General features: G+C 47.8%; 2 protein-coding genes across 4 annotated transcripts; one reads left to right on the forward strand and one right to left on the reverse strand.

Annotated features, from left to right (window-relative positions):
* The first annotated feature begins 101 nt into the window (after positions 1-101).
* LOC101063326 (homer protein homolog 1) lies at positions 102-7526 on the forward strand. Of its 3 annotated transcripts, none has more exons than XM_029837949.1 (11): positions 102-423; positions 482-1009; positions 3974-4130; positions 4412-4543; positions 4620-4712; positions 4900-4953; positions 5463-5605; positions 5676-5835; positions 5909-6019; positions 6089-6169; positions 6244-7526. In XM_029837949.1, exons 2-11 carry the CDS (start codon positions 1005-1007, stop codon positions 6430-6432), a joined length of 1125 nt encoding a protein of 374 aa, XP_029693809.1. In that variant the 5' UTR covers positions 102-423; positions 482-1004; the 3' UTR covers positions 6433-7526. The 3 variants fall into 3 exon arrangements, with proteins under 3 accessions (XP_029693809.1, XP_029693810.1, XP_003978172.1); XM_029837950.1 differs by having other exon boundaries at positions 762-1009; XM_003978123.3 differs by lacking the exon at positions 4900-4953 and having other exon boundaries at positions 111-1009.
* Positions 7527-7643: 117 nt separating this feature from the next.
* Positions 7644-20362, reverse strand: jmy (junction mediating and regulatory protein, p53 cofactor). The gene is made up of 10 exons (XM_011619432.2): positions 19480-20362; positions 16214-16387; positions 12414-12564; positions 12175-12344; positions 11364-11529; positions 11061-11251; positions 10886-10972; positions 10723-10809; positions 10133-10643; positions 7644-10040 (listed from the first exon to the last, which is right to left on the reverse strand). Exons 1-10 carry the CDS (start codon positions 20299-20301, stop codon positions 9730-9732), a joined length of 2670 nt encoding a protein of 889 aa, XP_011617734.2. The 5' UTR covers positions 20302-20362; the 3' UTR covers positions 7644-9729.
* Between the last annotated feature and the right edge of the window lie 906 nt (positions 20363-21268).

Genomic DNA, 21268 nt, shown 5'->3' on the forward strand with positions numbered 1-21268 from the left:
AATGGTGCTGAGGAGAGGACCGGTGGAGCATCGGCATCACGTTTTGAGATAATCCGAAAGTCGGATTAACCATTGGATTGAATTACAGACACAGAACAAGACGAGGAACCGGCGACCTCGGCCAGAAGCGCCCGCCCCCGTGGCCGCAGCGTCGGGTAACCTCGACATCTGTGCAGCTGTTGCGGTCCTGGAGGAGGATGGGGATGAAAATCCCGAGTGCCCAGCAAGAGAATTCTGTCTGATCTCCAGCAGCGGAGATGAATCTGCCTCTTCAGAGGAGATTTCTGCCGTCGACAAGGGGCGGCGAAGCCCCGGATTGTGGCAGAAAAACGCTCGGTTGAAGAAACTTGATGGCACGAAATGGAGAGAAAGGGACCAGCGACTGCAACCCGGGATTAACGAACCGTTTAACGACATCGAGGGGTGAGGTTCACTGATATGCAAAGGTTGTTCTTTGGTTGAAGATTTCTTGTTTTTCCAGTGTCCAGTTAAGATCACCCACACAGATCTGCAGGGGTACCAAGGTCGAGCTAACAGCGAATGGATAAAGCGACCTTATTTGAAGGCGTAATCTCACTCGTCGCAGCATTTGCTGGTGCTGGACTCTGTCTTTGGACTTGGTTAAACAAGTTTACACGCCTTAACTGGCACTAAATGACCCTAACTTGCAAGTGTCGTTAGCTGGCTTATCTGGGCGCAGCTAGCGGGCGGTTGCATCACCGACGGCAGCGCCGCGTCTCGTCTCCTCGTCATGTTTCCAGCCACACATTTGCTGCTGTGAACCCCCCCAAACACCACCGCCACCACAATGGAACTAAGCCCGAGCCACGTCGGACTGGAGACGGGACCGTGGATGCGCCGTTCCTGAAGTTAAGCGGAGAGAAGCTCCGGGTTGAGAGAGGGTCTAAAAGCTGGAGCTAGCCTCCAGCCCGTTCACACACATCAGCTTCCAGAGAGCGCAGGGACGGCATCACTCTCCTCTCCGGCTACAGAACCTTGCAAAAATGGGGTATGTATCCAAACAACTTGTTACTATAACGCCACAAGTCAGGCTCCGAGTGCCTTAGAGGTTTTCAAGCTTTGAGCAGCGAAGCGAGTCCCAGCTGCAGGATGCCAACCACCGCTAGCCAGCTAGCCCGGCTAACTGTGGCTAGCCGTGCAGCACCGCTGTCCTCCCCGAAGCCTTCTCAAACACAAATAAAATATATGAATCTGTAGCACACATGCACACACAAACACCGCCTTGCAGCTTTCACACGCTCATATTTCAGATTAGTTAAAGCAAGTTGACTTGTGATTGTGGTGCAGCGGTGCAACTGCACCTATGGGCACAACGTGCTTTGGGTTAGAAATTCAATTTATTAGGTTGTTACACGATTAAACTACAGCCTGGAAAGTTTGCCTGCTTTAAATGTACCCTGCCCACTTGATTCCATAAACCAGGATCTTAATCTGGGTGCTAGGTTAGTGCATATGCAGTAGGTGAACCTGCAGATGTTTGGTGGGGCGACCTAGTTCTTACTCCAGACAGAAGCAGATGATGTTGCATGTGATTGATGTGTTGTCATATTGTGCTGCAGAAGGAGGTGGGGGGTTGAACCGCTGAACTGCTTACCACCTCATGCAAAGCACATTCCCTGTAATTCTCATGGCCGGCGGGCATAATCCAGCCGGAGATCAATTCCTCACACGCTCCAGCCTGTGTCCTACGCTCGCCCTCTCCTCTTAAGTGCCAAGTCAGATTCAGACGCTCCGGAGAGGGTGAATCATTTATGGCTGAACGCGGCATTAAACTTTTAACTGGAGTTGGAAGGAAAGTTGTGCCTCATGTTCGAGTGGGTCAGGCTTTTAGTTGGATTTCACTGTCTGATCACTCACGATTTCAAATTAAAGACACTTTTAATTCAGAATCAGACGCTGTCAGACTAAACCTGGCCTGAGGAGTGTGCAGGAGTAGCTAGCCTCATGCTACCAGCTAGCAGAAGCTTCCTGCTGCGTTTTGGTGTTCGTAGAGTTGGTCTCTGGCTGCACGTGTCCCCCGTTACCACTTGTGACCTTCTTCATGGTGCCTTTTTGAGATTATTCTTTGTTGGGTTTTCCTCATTTTGATCCCTGTGTGCTCCTTAACGAGAGAGCAGATCTCTTTTTGAGGCTTTTTCCGGGAAAGAAGGTGCTGAAATGCTGGAGCGTGGCAGTTCTTCTGCCGGGTTGTGGCGCTCCTTTCTTTTAGATCGAGGAGAGAAAGCCGGTGGAGCTGTTATCCCGCTGAACGACATATGGGTGTTTGCAAACTGCACGTTGCCAAGCCTCAGCCCCCGCGCTGGTCGGGAGGGTTAACCAGCAGGGACATGGGGGATCGGATTGGACGATGGACAGATCAGGTTGGAGGACTTCCATGCCGGAGCTCATGGGGACCAGCTCGTGTCACGTGGTCGTTGCCATGACAATGCTGCAGCTAAGTTAGCAAAGCGGGCTTTTATAGAGCTGCATATTTATATTCCCAGTGATGGGAGAGGTTGGCGTTGAAGACGTGTTTGTCTTAGCGTTGACCTCGGTCCTCAGAACTGTCCACAGCCGTACTGAAACACTGGAAGCCAATGTTAAAATCCACTATTTGATTTTTTAAAAAATTGTGTTTTCCGGCAGCCGTCATGAATCCAACGATTGGCAGCAGCAGCACATCCTGATGAGCAACGTCCTGATGTGATTAGAAGAAAATGCAGCCACATTCTTGTACTCACAGACAGTTCCGCCCTTTGTTGACTACAGTTGTGTGTCTGTGTGTGTCTGTGTGTGTCTGTGTGTGTGTTGTGGCTTTAAAGGAAGAACTGCTGATTCAATATCATCTGCAGGCAGATTCCTCTGTCAAAGCGTTTGCTGTCGAGACTTGAATGCAACGGTCTGTTTCATTGTGAAAAGGGATTATGAGTTAACTGTCACCACACACACACACACACACACACACACAGGCTGGCACACACACACACACACACACACAGGCTGGCACGCACTGTGATCCAGGCCAGTACTGTTACAGTAACAGTATATATAATTATAATTGTTCTGTCTGTCTCATCTTTGTCCGCTGCTCAACACTCTCCAGGGTTTAAGCTGACTTCCTGCCTCCTCTCTCGGCTAGATGTTGAATTCCTCTTCACTGTGAATGAACATTCTCCTCATTAGACTTGGTGCCAAAGCCTGTGCACGCTCACTTCCCCCCTCTGTGTCTCTGGAGTGCAGCTATCGTTAAAGAACATCCTCTGTCACCTCTTCGTGCACACTTAATTACCAGAGAGCAGACGAGAGGGTCCCAGAGACGGGAGCTGTCGGCGGCGTCTCCCAGACACACTCCCCATTAAACCGTCGTTCCCTGAGAGACGTTCCCACGTGGAATCGCTTGATGGTTCTCTTAAATGGGTGGATCGTTTCCTGCTGCCGTGTGTCACACGACCACGAGCGTCGACAGGCTGCCTGCACAGATGCCTGCCTTCGCCGTCGGCGTCGGCCGCGCTGCAGGACTCGCACAGCAGACCTGCCTTGTTTGTTCCCTTCCATTTAGTTCCAGCACGTGACCTTGAGCTGCCCCAAGGTCAAAGAGGTGGTTGCCGTGAACTCGATGAAGGACGGCCCCAGAACGAGTGTTGTGTTCAGGTTTATCCGGTTCTTTATGGTCTCATCTCTGCACCACGTTATTAAATCTGTCCATTTGCAGCTCTGTAAGTGCCATTTATTCCGTCTCCGTCCCAGTAGCACTGGCTGGCGGCTCGGCCATGAGCTGCGAGGTTCGTTAACCCCCAGTAACGACACCTTGATGTTGTTTGGAGACGTTAGAGGAAGCAATAAAGGCTCTCCAGTAGTCTGATGGGATATTTCCCGCCGAGTCATTTATTTCCGCACTGTTGGGGTCCGCATAAACGACAGCTTTGGGCGCTGCGCCTGGCGTCCTCACGTCTCCGTGTCTTCCTCCACACAGAGAGCAGCCCATCTTCAGCACGCGGGCCCACGTCTTCCAGATCGACCCCAGCACCAAGAAGAACTGGGTCCCGACCAGTAAACACGCTGTCACGGTCTCCTACTTCTTCGACGGCACCAGGAATGTATATCGAATCATCAGCCTGGATGGTTCCAAGGTGTGTGTTTATGTAACCTTTGGATCTGATCCGTGACTGGCTGGAAAACCTTTCGGTTTGAATCAGCAGATGTGGGAGCCTGCGGCGTTCGGGTTTGTTGATTTAGTGATTATTTTAGTCTTGTGACGAGTGCTGGGGTGGAGTTGGTGGAGTTGTGCAAGTTGCTGCAGCTTTTCTTGCGTTTTGTGGGGAACATTTCGGGAGGGGGGGGGGTTGCTGAAGTCCGGAAATGGTGATTTCCTGATTGAACCTGGTGGGATTGTTCTGTCTTTTCCCTCCAGGCCATCATCAACAGCACCATCACTCCCAACATGACCTTCACCAAGACGTCCCACAAGTTCGGCCAGTGGGCCGACAGCCGGGCCAACACGGTCTACGGCCTCGGCTTCCCGTCCGAGAGCCACCTGACCAAAGTGAGAACGCGGAGACACACAAGCACCCCTCTGACCCCCCCCCCCCCATGCTGAAAAGTGTCCCTTTTTCTTTAAGTTTGCAGATAAATTCGCGGAGTTCAAAGAGGCGGCTCGGTTAGCCAAAGAGAAGTCTCAGGAGAAGATTGAACTCACCAGCACTCCGTCTCAGGTATCACCAGTCAGTCCCTGCACACCTTCCTGCATTCCGAGCGGGTCAGATGAGACGCAGATGTAGCTTTTTTTATCCTAACTCTGTCTGTGTTGGACTGGGAACATTCCGCATGACTTTCTGCCACTGGGGCAACAACCTGCCGCTGGTTCTGCCTCCTCTGATCTCCCCGATCGTTCCTCCTCAGGGTGGCGCCGTAAAGAGGGATGTGTTGTCTGTCAACAAACCTGTAAAAAAGAAGGTAACGGGGAACGGAGAGGTGGATTGATTTGACTTTAGAGGCATTTTCCCTCCAATTTCACCCCGAGTTAATGAGCTAGTGCCTCCTCGGCTGTCCCCTCCACCGTGTGATGTTTGTGCTGTTTACCACGTCCTGGTTTCTAGACTAACACCTGTAAAACCCCCCCCACGTGACCCCTCCCTGACCCAACCACCGGTTCACGCTCTCAGAAAACGGTCCGATAGAGAGTCGCCTGTAACAACAGGCGCCGCCGGCTTTTCACACATTTCCTGGCAGGGACGTACATTTTTGAGAGCATGAAGTCATCAACACTGCGTCTGATTATTAGGAGTCCAGCAGGTTGATGAATGTGCTTAATCACCTTCCTGAAGGAGCGAAACAAGATCATTGATTCATATCTCAGACTGGAACATCAAATATGTGACCTAACAAAGCCCCGACTCTCACCTCTTTTATTTGTGATAACTGTCATAACTTTTTTTCCCACATTTCACTGTTTGTTAATTCAGGAGTCCACCTCCGGGGATCAGCAGTCACCTTTGACCCCGGGAAACTTCAACGGGACGGACGAAGAGCCGGTCACGCCGGGCACACCTCAGCGCCCTGAAGTCAGAGCGGAGCCTTCCCAGAATGCACTTCCCTTCTCACAGAGGTAAACACTGCAAACAAATCACACAAGAAATTCCCAAATGACCCCCCCCCTACCCCCCGCGTGTGTCCAGTTCGTCCAGTATCGGTAAGCACTGGGAGGCGGAGCTAGAGGCTCTGAAGGGGAACAACGCCAAGCTGACGGCGGCTCTGCTGGAGTCCACGGCCAACGTCAAACAGTGGAAACAGCAGCTGGCGGCGTATCAGGAGGAGGCCGAGCGGCTCCACAAAAGGGTACGACGGCGCCCGGCGCCCAGAGGAGGGGGGAGCAGCTGGGGACCAAAGGCCGGTGTCCTTTGTGTTTCAGGTGACGGAGCTGGAGTGCGTGAGCAGCCAAACGACGGCGATCAAATCCCAAAAGACAGAACTCAACCAAACGATAGAAGAGCTGGAGGCGGCTCTGAGGGCCAAGGAAGAGGTACGGGGGGGGGGGGGGGGGGAGCGGGCCGGCGTGTCCGAACGCTCACCGGTTGTGTCTCCGTTTCAGGAATTGCAGAGACTCAAAGCGGAAGTGGAGAGTGCCAACGAGTTCCAGACTCGGAAAGACTCGCTCACGCTCAAGCTGCAGGTGAGGGGGACGCGTCCGTCAGCTGGCAGCGCCGCTGGTCCCGTTCGCACACCGTGACCCGGTCTTTGTTTCAGGACACGGAGTCGAGGAACCAGACGCTGGAGGCCCAGCTGAGGGAGCTGGAGCAGCGCCTGGAGAGCAGCCAGCAGGAGCGGGACGCCTTTCACAAGAGCCTGCGCTCGCTGCTCGAGCTGCTGGACAGCAAGATCCTGGAGCTGACGGAGCTGCGGGACACCCTGGCCAAGCTCCTCCAGAGCAGCTAGAGAGCGGCGCCGCCACCCATCAGCACCACCAGCCAGCGCTCAGAGGACACATCACCCGCATGTCGGCAGTCACCGCGACTTGAATTCCTGTTCCCCACGTGACCGCGCGGCGCGTCCAGAGGAGTATGTTTACACGCGATGCATTCACGGTCCACACGTTACGTTTCGGTACACGTTTACAAACCGGCCACGTCGGCTCGGATCATGCCTTCCCCTCCGCTCCTCTGGAATAACCTTCCAGGTTTTCTTTTCATGCAGAGACTTCTTTAAGACCCTTTTGAGCTCGGTGACCGTTCGCCTCGTCCCCATTTTCACCATCAGCCAAAAGAACAGTAAAGTTTCCTCCGGTCTTATTTGGATCTTTTTTGAGAGGGGGACACGTCTTTTATCCTATTAGAGCAATACAGAAGGGCAGCGAGTGGAGGATAAATGCTTTCCATTCTCACTTTCAGGTACTTTGATATGTGTAGGCTGCGAGGCAGACATTTAATTCTGATTTCTATCCTTTTTTTTTACTAAACTCTTCATAGTGCACTTTTGTGTGTGAGTGAATCATGTTTTCTTTCCCCTCTTGTGTCTGTTGCAACTCAAAGTGCAATGATTGGTTCCTTTTTGTTGTTAATTTATTACTAAATGTTGCAAATGTTGGAGTTGTTCAAATGCAAATGTATTTCTTTACATCTTGTTTCCTCTTCATCCTTTTGTTTGGTCTGATTTTTCGGGTGGTTTGGGTTTGTTTTTTGTTTTTTTTTTAAAAACTGGCAATATTTTTTCAAGCATGAAAGGAAATTAAGTCTCGTTCTTGTTTCCTTTTGCCAAATATTCCTCTACTTACTTATTTTGCAGTTGTTGCCTTTGGTACAGAGACGCATCAATGGTAGCGGTACTTTATTTTGATGGGTTTCCTGTTGCCAAAAATTCAGAGACATTAAAACAAATTCAGCATAAACACCTAAAGAACACTATAAGGGCTTGTTGTTGGTTCTGCTAGACAAATAAAAATGTTTCTGCTTGAAATGGGAGAAAAAGGCTTTTAAATGTTGGTTTTAACACATGCTTAAAAACACAATTGTAATTTTGAGTTCATAGTAAAAGAAAAAAAGATCATTCTTGTGTCATTTTTGCCCCTTTTGAGTATTTTCTGCACAAATTTCACTGGTCTGCGTTGTCGAGAGTTAAGACTAATAATGAAATGGCCGTTCAGGCAATGCTTTGGTGCTGAAATTTATTTTGAAAGGACAAAAATAGAATTATGGTATAGAAACAGGAATGTCATGATAGGATAGAACAAAAAGAATTATAAAGTACATTTACATTTGTATGCTTTAAAAATCACTTTGAATATGAAGTTTTAATAAATACTTCAAATACATTTAGGCATGCAGATAGATTTTTTGTCATGATTTACATTTAAATTCATTACAGTATACTTTAAAAAAACGACTTTAATCTCAATTATTGCACTTACATTGGGGGGTTGTCCTCGAAACCTGCCACGTGCATAAGGTCGTAAAGGTTAAAAACTTGTAAAGTTTGGGGTGCAAATGAAAATAAAGCCATAATTTTGGAAACACAATATTCCTTCTGAGAGGAGAAACAACTGTAGCAATGAAAGACGGTGCGAATTCTGTCAATCTTTAAATCTTTCCAATAGAAATGAACTGGTTTTGGATCAGGGTGTCGCTATTAACTTAAACATATATTGATGCTCACACACATACACACACAGCAAACTCAAAAAAACATCAACAATCAATAAAAAGGAAAATAAACGTGTGAAAACAAAGAAGGCAGTGAAAGGGGAGAATGTTCCCCCGGGGTAATACAACTTAAATCCACAGTCAGCGTCACATGTAGGTTAAGCCCTCACCAGCAGAGGGCGACAAAGCCGAAATGAACCTACAGACCTCAAACGCAGCACGCAGAAGCGTCTCCACGTGACGTGTATTTTCAATAAAGAAACCTCACCAAACAAGCACGCGTGAAGTCAAGTTTTATCCATTTATCTTCAAATCCCCCACATCCTAAATGTCCCGGATGAATGCCGTTTTGTCCAATCAAAAAGGTTTACAAAGATATAAAAGCAGAAAAGGCAGCAAACTGTCACAATGGCTGTGCAGCAATGCTGCAAACATTCACTCTCCATTATTGTGAGGGACAAACGATGCTCCTTCTTTCCATCTCATGCTGAAAGAAATCAACATTGGCATCTCTGCGTGGCAGCTACGCTACAGTTGGACAACTTCACACTGCATTAATGCGATCACCTAAACTCTTACCGATTTAAAACGTAGGATAACACTGTCGGCAAACCAGATTTTTTTTGTTAAATCGATGATCTGCTTTAATGATCGGCTCTTTTTGTGCAAATATCCGCCGTTAGCAGCAGGAGAAACTCCTCACATGCGCGAGCTGTGTGGATGCTAAAACCCTCCTACAGATTTACAGTAAAGAGGTGAAAAACTCAGTTTTATGCTTGTAATCCAGCTGTGCTCCTGTGTGCTGCAGTGAAACCGTTGAAAATCCATCAAAGAGTCTCACTGAAACATTCATCATTCTATGCTTGAGGATACTGGCTTTCCAAACCATGCAGCGTGACCGCGCCGATGAACTAATTGGTTTGTTAAACAGGCAGCTACACATTAGCATGATATTTGCATGTTATTCCATATATCTACAAAGGTTTTCATAAAGCTTAAAAACAAAACGTTTTTCACTCATGTCAAAGGTCATTTTAACTTCTAATTGTGCAATGTTATGGGGGTATTGCAGTATAGACCCCACAATAATTCAGTTACCTTGATATTACTTTAATAGCTGCTAATTCCCTCCACGAGCTGCTGCTGCCAATTAGATGTACACAAGTTACGGCTAAAATGCTTCTGTTCCTCTCTGCTTCATAGATAAAGCTGCTGATAACCTCAAACCAAGAGTATGACACTTAATTTAGTACCAATCTAAAGGAAAATCTTTGTATCCCACTTGACAACCAGTCCCGTCCTGCCATGTTTACGTAAACATACACAGTATAGGTTTGAGTGCAGTGCAAGTTTTCAGTATTTCGCAATAAACCCATCACAGCGAGCTACAGTACGACGTGATGAGAGGTTAGAGGTTGTGTCCTCCTCATGAGCGCCACGGCAACAATGTAAAAAATAATCAGTGGTCCATGTTTGCAACAATACACTGAACTATGACAAAAACATAATTCTGAGGACTTCTGATATAAAAGGAAACAGATCAGGATGTTTGTTTCAGATGATGTTAGCGCCATTTAGCTTTGAAAAGGTTAAAAATCTAGCTCTCCCAGTCAGTGCACGGAAGACCTTCATCCTCAGACTCGGACTCCGGCGACGCCTCTTTAATCCTCCTCAGAGCCTCGTGGATGCTGCGCGTCAGCGGGTCAGAGGAGTGGGGGAAGGTCTTGGCGTGGCGCTGCTGCTCCGGCCGGGTCCGGACCTTCTTCAACCTGACGCCCTGCCTGATCTGAGCCAGGATGTTGTTGGTGTCATCGTCTGGGTCTGGGGCCAGGACTCGCAGCTCGGCCTTCCTCAGGTGGAAGCTGCCGCGTTTCAGAGAGGCCAGGACTTCATCCATGGGGGAGCTTGCTGTGGACACAGGTTAAGTGGATTCTGTTATAGCTGCTTTGCATTCTGGGATCTGTAGTCAAATGTCTTCCTTCTAAAAGGTTTCTCCTCACCTCTCCTCCACTGTGATGAGTCCAGAGAGGCGGTCTTCCTCAGCTTCTTCCTCGCCGTCTGCAGCTGACTGCTGTCGAAGTATCGAGGGGAAAACGGAGCCAGTGGCAGGGAAGAAGTTTCAGTCTCGCGGGAAACCTGCCGTACTGGGGTGCCCGACTCCTCCTCGCTCTGTCGGTCCTCCAGGGGAGGAAGTGACATGGGAGGAGGAGGTGGCGGGGGAGGGGGAGGTGGAGGGGGAGGAGCGAATGAAACAGAGTGTGGCGCTGAGAGCGGAGGCAGCGAGAAAAAGGGCGATGAGGCGTCCAGCTGGTCGAGTTGAATGGTGGGTAGAGACAGGATCTCACAGGTGTCCGACGCAGGAGGAGGAGCAGAGAGTTCTGGGAGGTCCGAGATGCAGTCGGTCTGGACGCTGGCTGCCTGAGTGCTGGGCTGCTGCCCGGTTCTCCTCCGGCTCTGAGGCTGATTCAGACGCAGTCGGCTGGACTTCAAGGTCACCTGACCCGGGTAACGCTGTGGGCAGAGGAGTCAGCAGGAGGAGGTCAGACGCAACAACCCGTGAGAGAGCAACGCTTGAGCCGCTGTTCCTCACCTGTCTGAGGCTGCGGAGTTTCTCCAGAGTCCTCTGCCTCTCCTGGCTCACGCTGACATTTGTCTTGGCTTCATCCTCATCTCCTCCCTGGGCAACAGGGTCCGTATTTAAGCAGCTGACCGACAGCACTGTACCGGACATCACACACCACCACGGTTGTTACCTGGAGCGCCGTCTCCAAAGAACTGCTGTCATCATGGCTTCCTTCTCGCTGCTGTATCTTCTGATTGTGGTTGATAATACAGATTTCCTGTTGGAGATGAAACTCACATGAGTAAAGTGCTCAACTGTAGCACATATCTGTAAAGCCCTCCTAAGAGGTTTGGGGGGGGGGGCACCTTCTTGTTTTTGAGGTAGACTTTCTTGGCAGTGATGCGGCCCCTGCGGGCTTCAAGCTGCCGGGTCCTCAGCTGCAGGATGCTGAGCTCTTCATCTCTGAGGGGGGACGGTGGGGTCGGTGGGTCTTCTTCGCCCTTCATGGCATCGGGGCTCTCAAAGGCATCGTAGTACACCACCTCATCCTGATGTTCTGGAACGGCATCAGGACAAACCCATGGTAAACCAGTTTGCATACACAGCAGCACCTAAATGCAGCTCTAAATGAGCGGGTAGCTATAAAACAGCCAGACAAACACGCCCACCTGTCATTTGCCGCCGTAAACTCTGCAGCTGAGCGGTCAGCAGCAGCTCCTCGCACTGCAGCACCTCGGCCTGGATGTCGTACAGCTGCAGCTGCAGCTTGTAGTACAGCGCCTCCATCTGGTCCAGGCGCAGCATGGCATCCTCGCCGCCTTTCAAACTCTGCATCTGAAACAAGATTGAAGAAACAATTAGATATTTCAGATGTGTTTAAAGCCTCTTTCTATTGCAGTTTTGAAATTTCCTGGGAAAAAGCATGAAACTGTATAAAAGCAACTCTCCCCACACCCCCCTCCTCCCCCACTTTGTTTTGGTTCCATGGCTCCTCCCAGAGGACTGCAAATCGAACCAGGAAAAGCTTCACCAAACACATAATTAGAAAGATAATAAGAGATCTGCTGTGCTGTTTCTTCTATGGCCAAACATCATCAATCAAGTTCCTCACATTCTGCAGAGTCTACAAAATCTTGTTGCATCTGTGAACAGAGAAAGACACAGACAAACTACTGGATGGAACGTGTGCACCAGTTCTCACCAAACAAGTTTAGTTTTAACAGAATTTGGCACATTAATGCCAGTACCCAGCAGTCCTTGCCAGTGAGTCATTTCCAGTGTTCCAGGATGTTATTCACTCCACTGCAGGCTGTCGAGGGCATGAGGTCATTTCTCCTACACTGCCTTTATCTTCCCCCTTTTCTAACCTCACAGATAAGTCTTTCTTCCTGGTATCTCTTCCTGGTAGCCTGCAGCTCCCCCCACTCAAAAATAAAACACGTCAGCATTAGTGTCGATCTGTGTGTCGCTCTACTTTACCTCCTCCTTCAAGGCATGTTTCTTCTGTTCCAGGCAGATTTCTTTGGCCCTCATCAGCTGCAGAGTTTCTTTGGAGACTGCGTACTGCAGCTGCTCGATGCGTTCCACTGCTGCTGCCCACGTGGATTTGCCAAACTTCTTTTGGTCGGCGCGCATCCGCTCGTACAAAGCTGAAACACGCGGTGAATGGTGAAGTAAAGTATTTGGGCGACATATTTCAGCTCTCTGAGATCTGTTACCTTTCTGAGCGCGCGTGGTGGCTTCAAAGAACTTAACGGTGAGGTCTTGAATGGACAGGACGGCAGCGTGCGCCTTCTTCTGCCATTCTTCATCCTCTTTCCTCAGGCCCTCCACACGACGAGGACCCAGCCGCTCCGTCTCCAAGGAGATCTGACGCAGGTCAAACATACAGTGTTTACATTGGCACGGATAGCTTAGTAACAACAGACCAAAAGCCTTCACAACCTGACTCCAAAATTAATTAAAAATGCCAAATAATTGGATTCTACAGCACAAAATTGGTTTCAATCCCTGCATTTAGGATTTTGTTTTCTCTCTCAGTGGGCAGACAATAGAACTTGGGTCTTAGCGCATATAAACAGGAAATGTGCTGTTGCCATGGTCTCACTGAGTAATTGTTGGTGGTTAAATCGGGCCACAAGTTGTGAAAGTTGCATCATAGGTTACACAGGCCAAGTATTTATTAGCAGCTCTTGTATTCAAAGTACCCATACATAAAAAGTATTAGTCTAACTGGCATCTAAATAATAATAACAATGACATCAATGATAGAAGTATTATGACACATATTCGAAATTAGTCATTACACTCTGTTTCTTTTAGCACTTTTCATGTACATTGTTTATAATAGCCATCACAAATGTATCCTCTAGAGGGCGCGTGTGGGGCTACATTTTTTTCTCATTTAATAAACCTATTAATAAAGTCATTCATGTACCTAAATTAACTCCATGAGTACTGTGGGAGACAAATAGAAAATATTTCCTTATCTTTCACTAGGGTGTGACACCAGCTGGTGACAACAGGCGGTGTCGAGTGTTTGGAGGCCCATTTGCTGTTTGTTTGTGTTGACACTAAAACGGTGCTTTAACACAACAACCTAAACTGAGCATCACCCAGCCCAAAAGAAGAACTTTTTACAAGAGCCGTATTATACGTGGCAAACTATCTCTTACAGCCACAGTCACCCACTCATGTCAGGCCATGTGAAAAAGAGTTAGAAACAGGGGGGAAGCTTTGCCACGTGGACTCTCACCCCGCCCACCAAAGGAAGGCCGAATGGAACAAAATGTACAGATGGACCTCAGCTCCACCTCACGTACAGTCATGTATTAATATCTCAACGTGAAACAGATGTGCTTAGGTGTTCAGAATTGAGGAGAACCATGGTAATTATCAACCAACCTCAAAGGTCTGGGAGAGAGACAGAGAGACAGAGAGAGAGAGAGACAGGGTGAGGGGGGAGATTGTGTGCACGTGAGCCATAAGAACAGGGAGTCAAAGGGGGGGGGTTAAACTGAGAGTGGGGGAGTTAAGATTACATCAGAAACAGAGAGAATAAGTCTGACCGCAAAGGCTAAAAAAAAGAGAGAAAACGTGAGGGAGTCCAAAAGAAAATGTTAACGTTTATCCCAAATCCCCATAAAAAGAAAGGATAAAGTACAAGTGTGTAAAAGGAGGACATGCAGAGAGAACGAGAGCTTCTTTACATCCAGACTCACTCCCCCATAGCTGATCTGGGACTGATCTGATCATGAAATATGACCAACGTGACGCCCGATTGGTTTATGTTATTAATAGGAGTTCAATTAGGGGCTAGAAAAATACTTTTTTACAGACTGAGCTATTTGTGATGCTACTCTGTTGTGTACAAATGAAATTGCATGAAGGGCAACTGTGAAAGAATTCTTTTCACACGTCAGATCAACAGCTGCTCTTGACAAAACAAAGATGAGGCGAGGAACTAAAAATAGAGGTGAAGCCAGTTATTCACGGCACGGATATCACCACGGTGGTCCTGAGCTGGGCCATTTGGCCAGTCCCAGTATCAGACGCTCGGCACAGTCCAGAGGAGAACAACAAACTTAATCTGTCATTTAAGGGATTCCAGTCAGGATTAAGTCATATGCGATTGTCTCCTTCAGTGGATCCGGGAAAAAAGTAATAGGAGAAAAGGAAAAAGGAGACGGGCAACAGCTGCTGAAGTAGGCGAAGCAGATATATCAGCTCTTCCTTGTTCTTGAGCCTATCACACACCCTCCACCACAGTGTGAATCGGCTTAACATGTGAATCTGATCCGCTCCACAGACATTCCACAGATGAAGAAATTAAATTACCCACAAGCCCAAGCATATACGCGCCGATAACTAAATCAGCGTCACGTGGCCAGACATAGACCCTGGTGGAGTCAGACACGTCAGTATAATTTTAACCTCAGGCACCCAAATAGCAGGATTTAGTGATTTAATGTTTCCGGCGCTCACTGAGCCATTAATTAATAAAAGTGCAGGATAACAACAGCATGTGTTGAAGGCAGCAGGTGCCAACTCGCAGAAAGGATGTGAAGCAGTAACCGGAGCCGGCTGCTGTCCAGAAATATCTCAGGCCTGTCACAGAGAAGCCTCATTTTTAATTCATGCTTGCCCTTTGACCTTTTGGGCAACAGGAGAATTGCAGGTCCTCCACACAGCAGGTCCACCTGAGAATGTGCCAGTCCTTCATCGGAGTGCTCGGGCGTCCTGCTGGGTGCCTGCTGCGATGTGAGGATTTTCTCCTTTCCACCGTAATTGTAACGCCTCAGACATGCTTACCGACTCCACCAGGTTCCATCATCCTCAAAGAGTCTCAGGAAGGCTCTGACGTGCCAGAGGTGTGTTACTTAGTGTAAAATTAGCATTAGTCTGTCTCCTACTGTCAGACCAGTCCTGAACAGACCAGTCCTGACTATTGACTTCAGCAGCAACCACCTGCTGGTGCCAGCACCGGCGCTTCATTTGCATACAGCTATGTTTTCAGCTGTTGGTTCGCCCTGGAGGCTGCAGGTGAGGCAGCTGCTGCCATCACAGATTCCCCGAGGAACACAGAGTCTTAACAAACCTGTTGTGATCTCCCAACACGAGTTTTCTTCATCTTTGGATGAGTTTTCCCTGCTGAGCACCATCGAACGAGCCACACTACTACGGCATCTCTTTTTTTGGGGGGGATTAAACGATCCAAAACCTGTGCCAACCTCCCAGTGTTATTATACGCTGGCTATTTTTGTCAGTATTCTCCGCCACTGGCACATTTTCTACCTGCCTCCTCCTGCCCTGAACACTGACATGTTAATATGTATTCATTGTTGGATTCTATGTAGTCAATATCATCAAAGCTCCTGAATATTTTAATACAGCTTACATTCCTGTTTTTGTCTATGTACTTCATGTAGATTTCCTCTCTTTTCTGTTGTATAATGGAATATTATGCGCACACTTCCTGAACAAACATACAAGAGTGTGAAGAATTCTGACCCACTGACCCCTGGGGAAGGCCAGAGAGAGGAGAGATTAACTCTTGGATTTACTTCCCTTTTCAAGCCTCTAATGAAGAGCTCTGAGAGAAAAAAATGGAGTGAAGGAGGATTGTGGAGAACTGAAGATTGTGCTGAAGCAGCAGAATCACAGAGTGGTTTAGTGGCTGCTGTAATAATACTTATGCTGGTGGTTAAGCAGCTCTGGCAGGGGGGAAAAGCCTCCATGGCTGATCCTCTGCCCTCCACAGCCCTTGATGCAAAGCTTCAGGGTAACACATGCTGGCTCGTGCACCATCACCATCACCATCAAATGTAGCCTCAGCAACTAAACTAATGTCCTTACAGTGGACTGGAATGGCAGGGGCAGCAGAGGACTTCACCACAGTGTTTCAGGGTCAAAAACAGCACCGCTGAACTCAACTCGGAGTGTGTTCCAGCTCCAGAAGAGTGTCTAAACCGACTAAATCAAGCCCTAAAACAGATGGCATCCGAGGATGGTGTATTACCTTAATCTGCTGTCTGTGCAACATCGCCACCTCCCTCATGTCCCTGAAGGGCTGCAGCAGATAGTGGTAAAGCTGAGTGGTCGCCTCCAGAAGCTCTCCGTAGGCCTCGTCCTCCTGGGTGTACACCTGCAGCAGCTCAACCATGTTGTCCATGGCTTTGTGTCTGTCCAAAACCTGCACCCAAATCAGACGGAATGGATGCATGGATAGTCACATGACATTCTTGGAAAATGACAAACACCATATTTCATGACAGCAGATTGTAAGATAAATTTCCAGTAAGCAGTGAAGGCAAGAACAAAGTGTGTGCGGTCAGAAATGTCACAATGAATATGTTGTTTCTGTGGACACAATGAGAACAAACTGGCCATAGCTACTGGGGATTCACAGAATATCTCCTGGGATCCACAGATACATCATTGTTGGGGAAATAAACGCGATCGCACAAAGCTCTGATGTGCCAGCGGCTGCATTATTTAGCATTAAAATGTACGTTTTTCATCTGAATAAGGAGCTACAGAAGAGAAGACGTTTACATCAACACAGGCGGCTTTTCCAAAGCCCGTCGCACTGGAGACTGGGTCAGACACTGCACGATTCAGCTTTAACACTGCCCCTACTGTTTACCACGGGTCTGCGTCTCCCTGGTAACCACTGGCCAACAGCGTACCGGCTCCCAGCGCCTGCAGTCAGCGTGAGACAGGAAACCGCTGGGCCGTGCGAGCCGACTCCAGCCCCAGCTCAAGCAAGACGCACTGAATACATAACACCAAACCTGGGATTAAATCAATCAATAAACAAGATGTTTAAATGAGGATTGTTGTCCCTTCATTCTGAGACAAAGTTTTGTTCTTGTGACACACCGTCCTAAAGTCCTGTTGAGAACAGATTTCCATATTCAAATGACTTTCTCAGCGGGACAATAACACACGTGTGGACGGCTCGGAGAGTTCCTGATTATCACCTCTGGAAAGAGTAATCTACGATCCAACACAGACGAGAATTACAATATGTCGTTTTAGCCTCGGGTGAAGAGCAATTCGCATTCATGTTGCTCAGGAATCATTAGAAGGGCATAAAGATGTTTTACTAGTTATTTAGAGTGATTTCACATTTCATAAACACTAATAAAAGCCAACTGTGATGTATCAAGATTGGTGGGAAGAAGGTCCACTGTTTATCCAACAGGGGTAAACTCATTGCATCCTCACAAATGTATATTTAGCCCACAGTTTTAGTCATTAAGTCTCCAGGAAGTGCCTGAACATGCAGGCCATAATTAGCTATGATTGATACGAGCTGCAGTCTGCTCCAACCCTGTGATCAGGACCAGCTCTACCGGTTTGTCTGTCCCAAGATGCGTTGAAGGACTTGTGCTTCTGCCCTCCATCTGAACTACTTGGCCATATAAATTGGAGCACACTCGAGTTAAAAGGGTCTCGGCAGGAATAAAGCGTTTCAAAGGGAAACGCCGCATACCGCCTCATCGTTTTCCGGAATTCAAGCGTGAAGCAGAGCTGCTGCCGTCTATGAATAAGCTGAACTCTGACCCACAGCAGGAACGCTCATTGAGCAACGTGTTTTGTAGGATTTTTACTGAACGTGAAAGTCCTTTTAGACAAGAGCACAAATGCCGTAAAAGCAAAGATAAACCCCACGTGCTATTGACACTAACGTACACATCATCTCTCACAGGAGCCACATGAGGACACACCATAAAGCCTATTACGTAATAATGTATTAATGATATGGCCATAAGAATGAACTGTAGTGTCACGGTGCATTTATTTAAACATGGATAAGTGTTTGACTGAAGGAAAAGAATTCAAAGTGGGAATGATTTGCCTTGACTGGAGACGATTGGTTACATAAACAACTGATACCACACGCTGGCAACATTATATGCTATAATTTCAAGTATGTAACAGAAATTTGACCAACCACAATTGCCGTCAGCAACCACTGATGGTCAGACTCTGTGAAATGACATTCTAAAGATAAAGAAATGCTGTCTCGGGATAATTATAGACAGGTGCATGACCTACATCTGAGCATAGTTTTTCATTTTTCAGTCTTTTTTTAAACAAAAAGCAGATATTTCTCAGCTCCTCCCATCCCACCAAATCCTGAAACAATCCATTGTACTCTTCCATTTCCCAGAGATCCACTATCTCCGTGTTGAGTCCTTTCTGTGATATATCAATTCATGGACTATCACTTTCAATTGAGCACATTGTCCATAAAATAGAACACAGATTTAAAAAATATAATGGAAAGTCCCTACAGTTTATGTTTCATCTATTGTATTGATGTATATTTTGACAGAATGTCTATGAGCTCCAATTATACTCATCTTAGAACACACAACCTGATACAGAGCCAAATGCTAACATCTGATGGTATATTCCATACATTTTGTTTTATCGTTCCACATACAATAATTATTTATATGCCCAGTCATTCCTGTGACCTGTTGTTTGGCAAGTTTTAAACCACACTGTACCCTGACAGGCGTATGATTTAACCTCAGTGGTTCAAGCTTCCCAAATGTGGAAATAGGACTGTTTGTGGTGAGTTAGAGAACAAACATTTAAAGTGGTGTTTTTGGTGTTAAAAGATGGCTTTTCACTGTAGGAGAAGAACAGCATTAAATGTCATATTTTCGTTGGCAATTAACATTGTAATGTTGATTATTACAACTATATATGGTTACCAATGCACAGCAAACTGATTAATATTGCATGTTTATTTACAGATATACAACTTATCTGGTATTTTCATTGGCACTTGTATATAACCAGACCTGCAAAAATGATGTAAAATGCTGAGTGAAAACCCATTCTTAGCTGTGTGGACTCAGCACAACAGCCCCAATAGTTCTGGTGAAGCCTCATTTCTGTAACTCCACCTCTGATTGTTCTCTTGTGTTTCTGTAACTTCCAGCTCAGCCAGCTGCAGTGTGATGTCTGGCCAGACCAGATCATGTTACAGGCCTGTGAATGTGCAGCAACAGATGGTGGATCGGGGGGGGGACAAAGGAAGAGGAGGAGAATAAGCAGGCCTTGCAGCACAATTATGCTCTGAAAACGACATGCTTTTTGGGAAGCCAGCACACTGCGGTCGGCCCTCTTAAAATGCGTCTCTCTATAATAAGAGTGCTGAGGTTTAACTGTCGAAAAAAAACACACACCATTCAGCGCTGCTAGGATTCGATCCCACATGCAAGTGCAAAAACAACTCTCACATTAAATGACATTAAAACTCACCTCTTGCAGGCGTCTTTTGGCCCTCTCCTGAGCATCTTCGTAGCCGTTCTGCCTCAGCTCGCTCAGGCTCTCGTAGTACTCCTCCGTGTCGTCTCCTTCGGAGAAAAGCACCTGGGACAGGATCTTCCATCCGCAAGTGTCCAGGGCATGACCCAGGTACACCTGCAGCTGGTAGCACAGGGCCTCTGTCTCCCGCTGCGACACCCCGGGCGCACCGAAGAGCACCGTCCACACGCCGGATTGCTCCTCCGGGAAAGACGGTAAGCACGGCTCGAGGTCGGAGTTAACGGCGCAGAGCTGGAGGTGGGCTGCCCTCAGGTCCTGGACGGAGAAAAGCCCGGCCCAGCTGAAGTCCTCCCGGCTGCTGTTTTCACTGTCGCCGGGCTCATCTTCCGGAGACAGTTGGAAATCTACAGGATCCAAAATCTCCAGATCCAGAACTTTCGGTGATACAATATCCCAGGATCCGAACGCGTGGCTGACACACTCCGTGGTCTTTGTAACACCGGCTTTGGCCGTCGTAGTTGCGGATTTCCCCGTGGGACTAGAGTGGGGTCTGACTCTAGCGTCTTTCGTGGTGATGACGGGACTTTTGGCGTGTTTTTCAGCCACAGAAGCGCCGGAAGGAGCATCGTCTATGAGCGGCTCCAGGAACGTGGACCGTCTCTGGACGGTTCTGTTGTGGGAGGTTATGGCGAACTTTCCTTCGATGTCGTTCCAGGCCACGATAAATACAAATTTATGTCTTTCCTTTTCGTCAAAGACTTTGGGCCTCACGGACACCCATCCGGACTCTACGTTATCCTCCATGGTGAATGACATCTCATCCAAAGTAAATAAAGACACGACGAGATTAACGCTAGGGATAGTGGGGGGGGGGGGGGGGGGGGGGAACAAAAATCCCTTGAGGCTAAAGGCTAATGCTAACTAAGGATGGCTACAATAAGATGCCCGTTGGAAAAGTCCAACCTGGAGTAGCCGTTTCCAGAAATCGATCAAATAAATTAAGAGAAACAAAGAAAGTGCGGCTGTTTCCCCCGCCGCCAGCTGCTCCGGAGCTGTTGACAACGCAGCTAACGTCGATATCCCTTCGAACGGTCCGGTTCGAGGTCCGGACATTAGAAGTTCATTCGGTCAGACGAGGTCGGCCACAGCGACGTAGACGAAGAAAGAAAACCATCTTCAAATCAAGTCAGATAACCTCGGTTGTCATGACACCTAACCCCGCACCTGGCCGATGCTCGCTCTCAATGTCGTTCTTTGTCCGCTCGCACACAATGCGGTCGCGCAGTTCGGTCCTCGGTGTCACGTGTGAGCTTGTGTTTACAAGCAGACAAGGTGCGTGCGTGTTGTCAAATCCGGGGAGGGATTTAAACGTTGCACCCTTCCCCCCACCGTGTTGCATTCACGGTCCGTGTTAGGAACAGTGATTTCCACCGTCATGGAAAATATCCTTACTGTACAGTCGTTGTACTGCTTTTTGCGTCTCTTTTAGACTTGGTTTTTGATTATTTGATTTCAACCATATGCCATGAAGGGATACAAGCAAAAATCTATCGTAGATATTTTGAGGCATTTTTAAGATATTTTGCCCCAGGTCAAATAAAACGTTTGGGGGGGGGGGAAACTGAGCGTAATAGTCAAAGATTGTTATGATGACAAACGTAATCCACATTCGATCGTGTTATTTCATAATTTTTCATTTTTATTAAATGTTCCATCAACTTCTACCACCATCAGTTTTGTAAATACCTTCTTTTTCACATCGTTTCTTCCTGGCCGACGTGCA

This window comes from Takifugu rubripes, chromosome 6 (assembly GCF_901000725.2).
Source record: "Takifugu rubripes chromosome 6, fTakRub1.2, whole genome shotgun sequence".
NCBI lineage: Eukaryota > Metazoa > Chordata > Actinopteri > Tetraodontiformes > Tetraodontidae > Takifugu > Takifugu rubripes.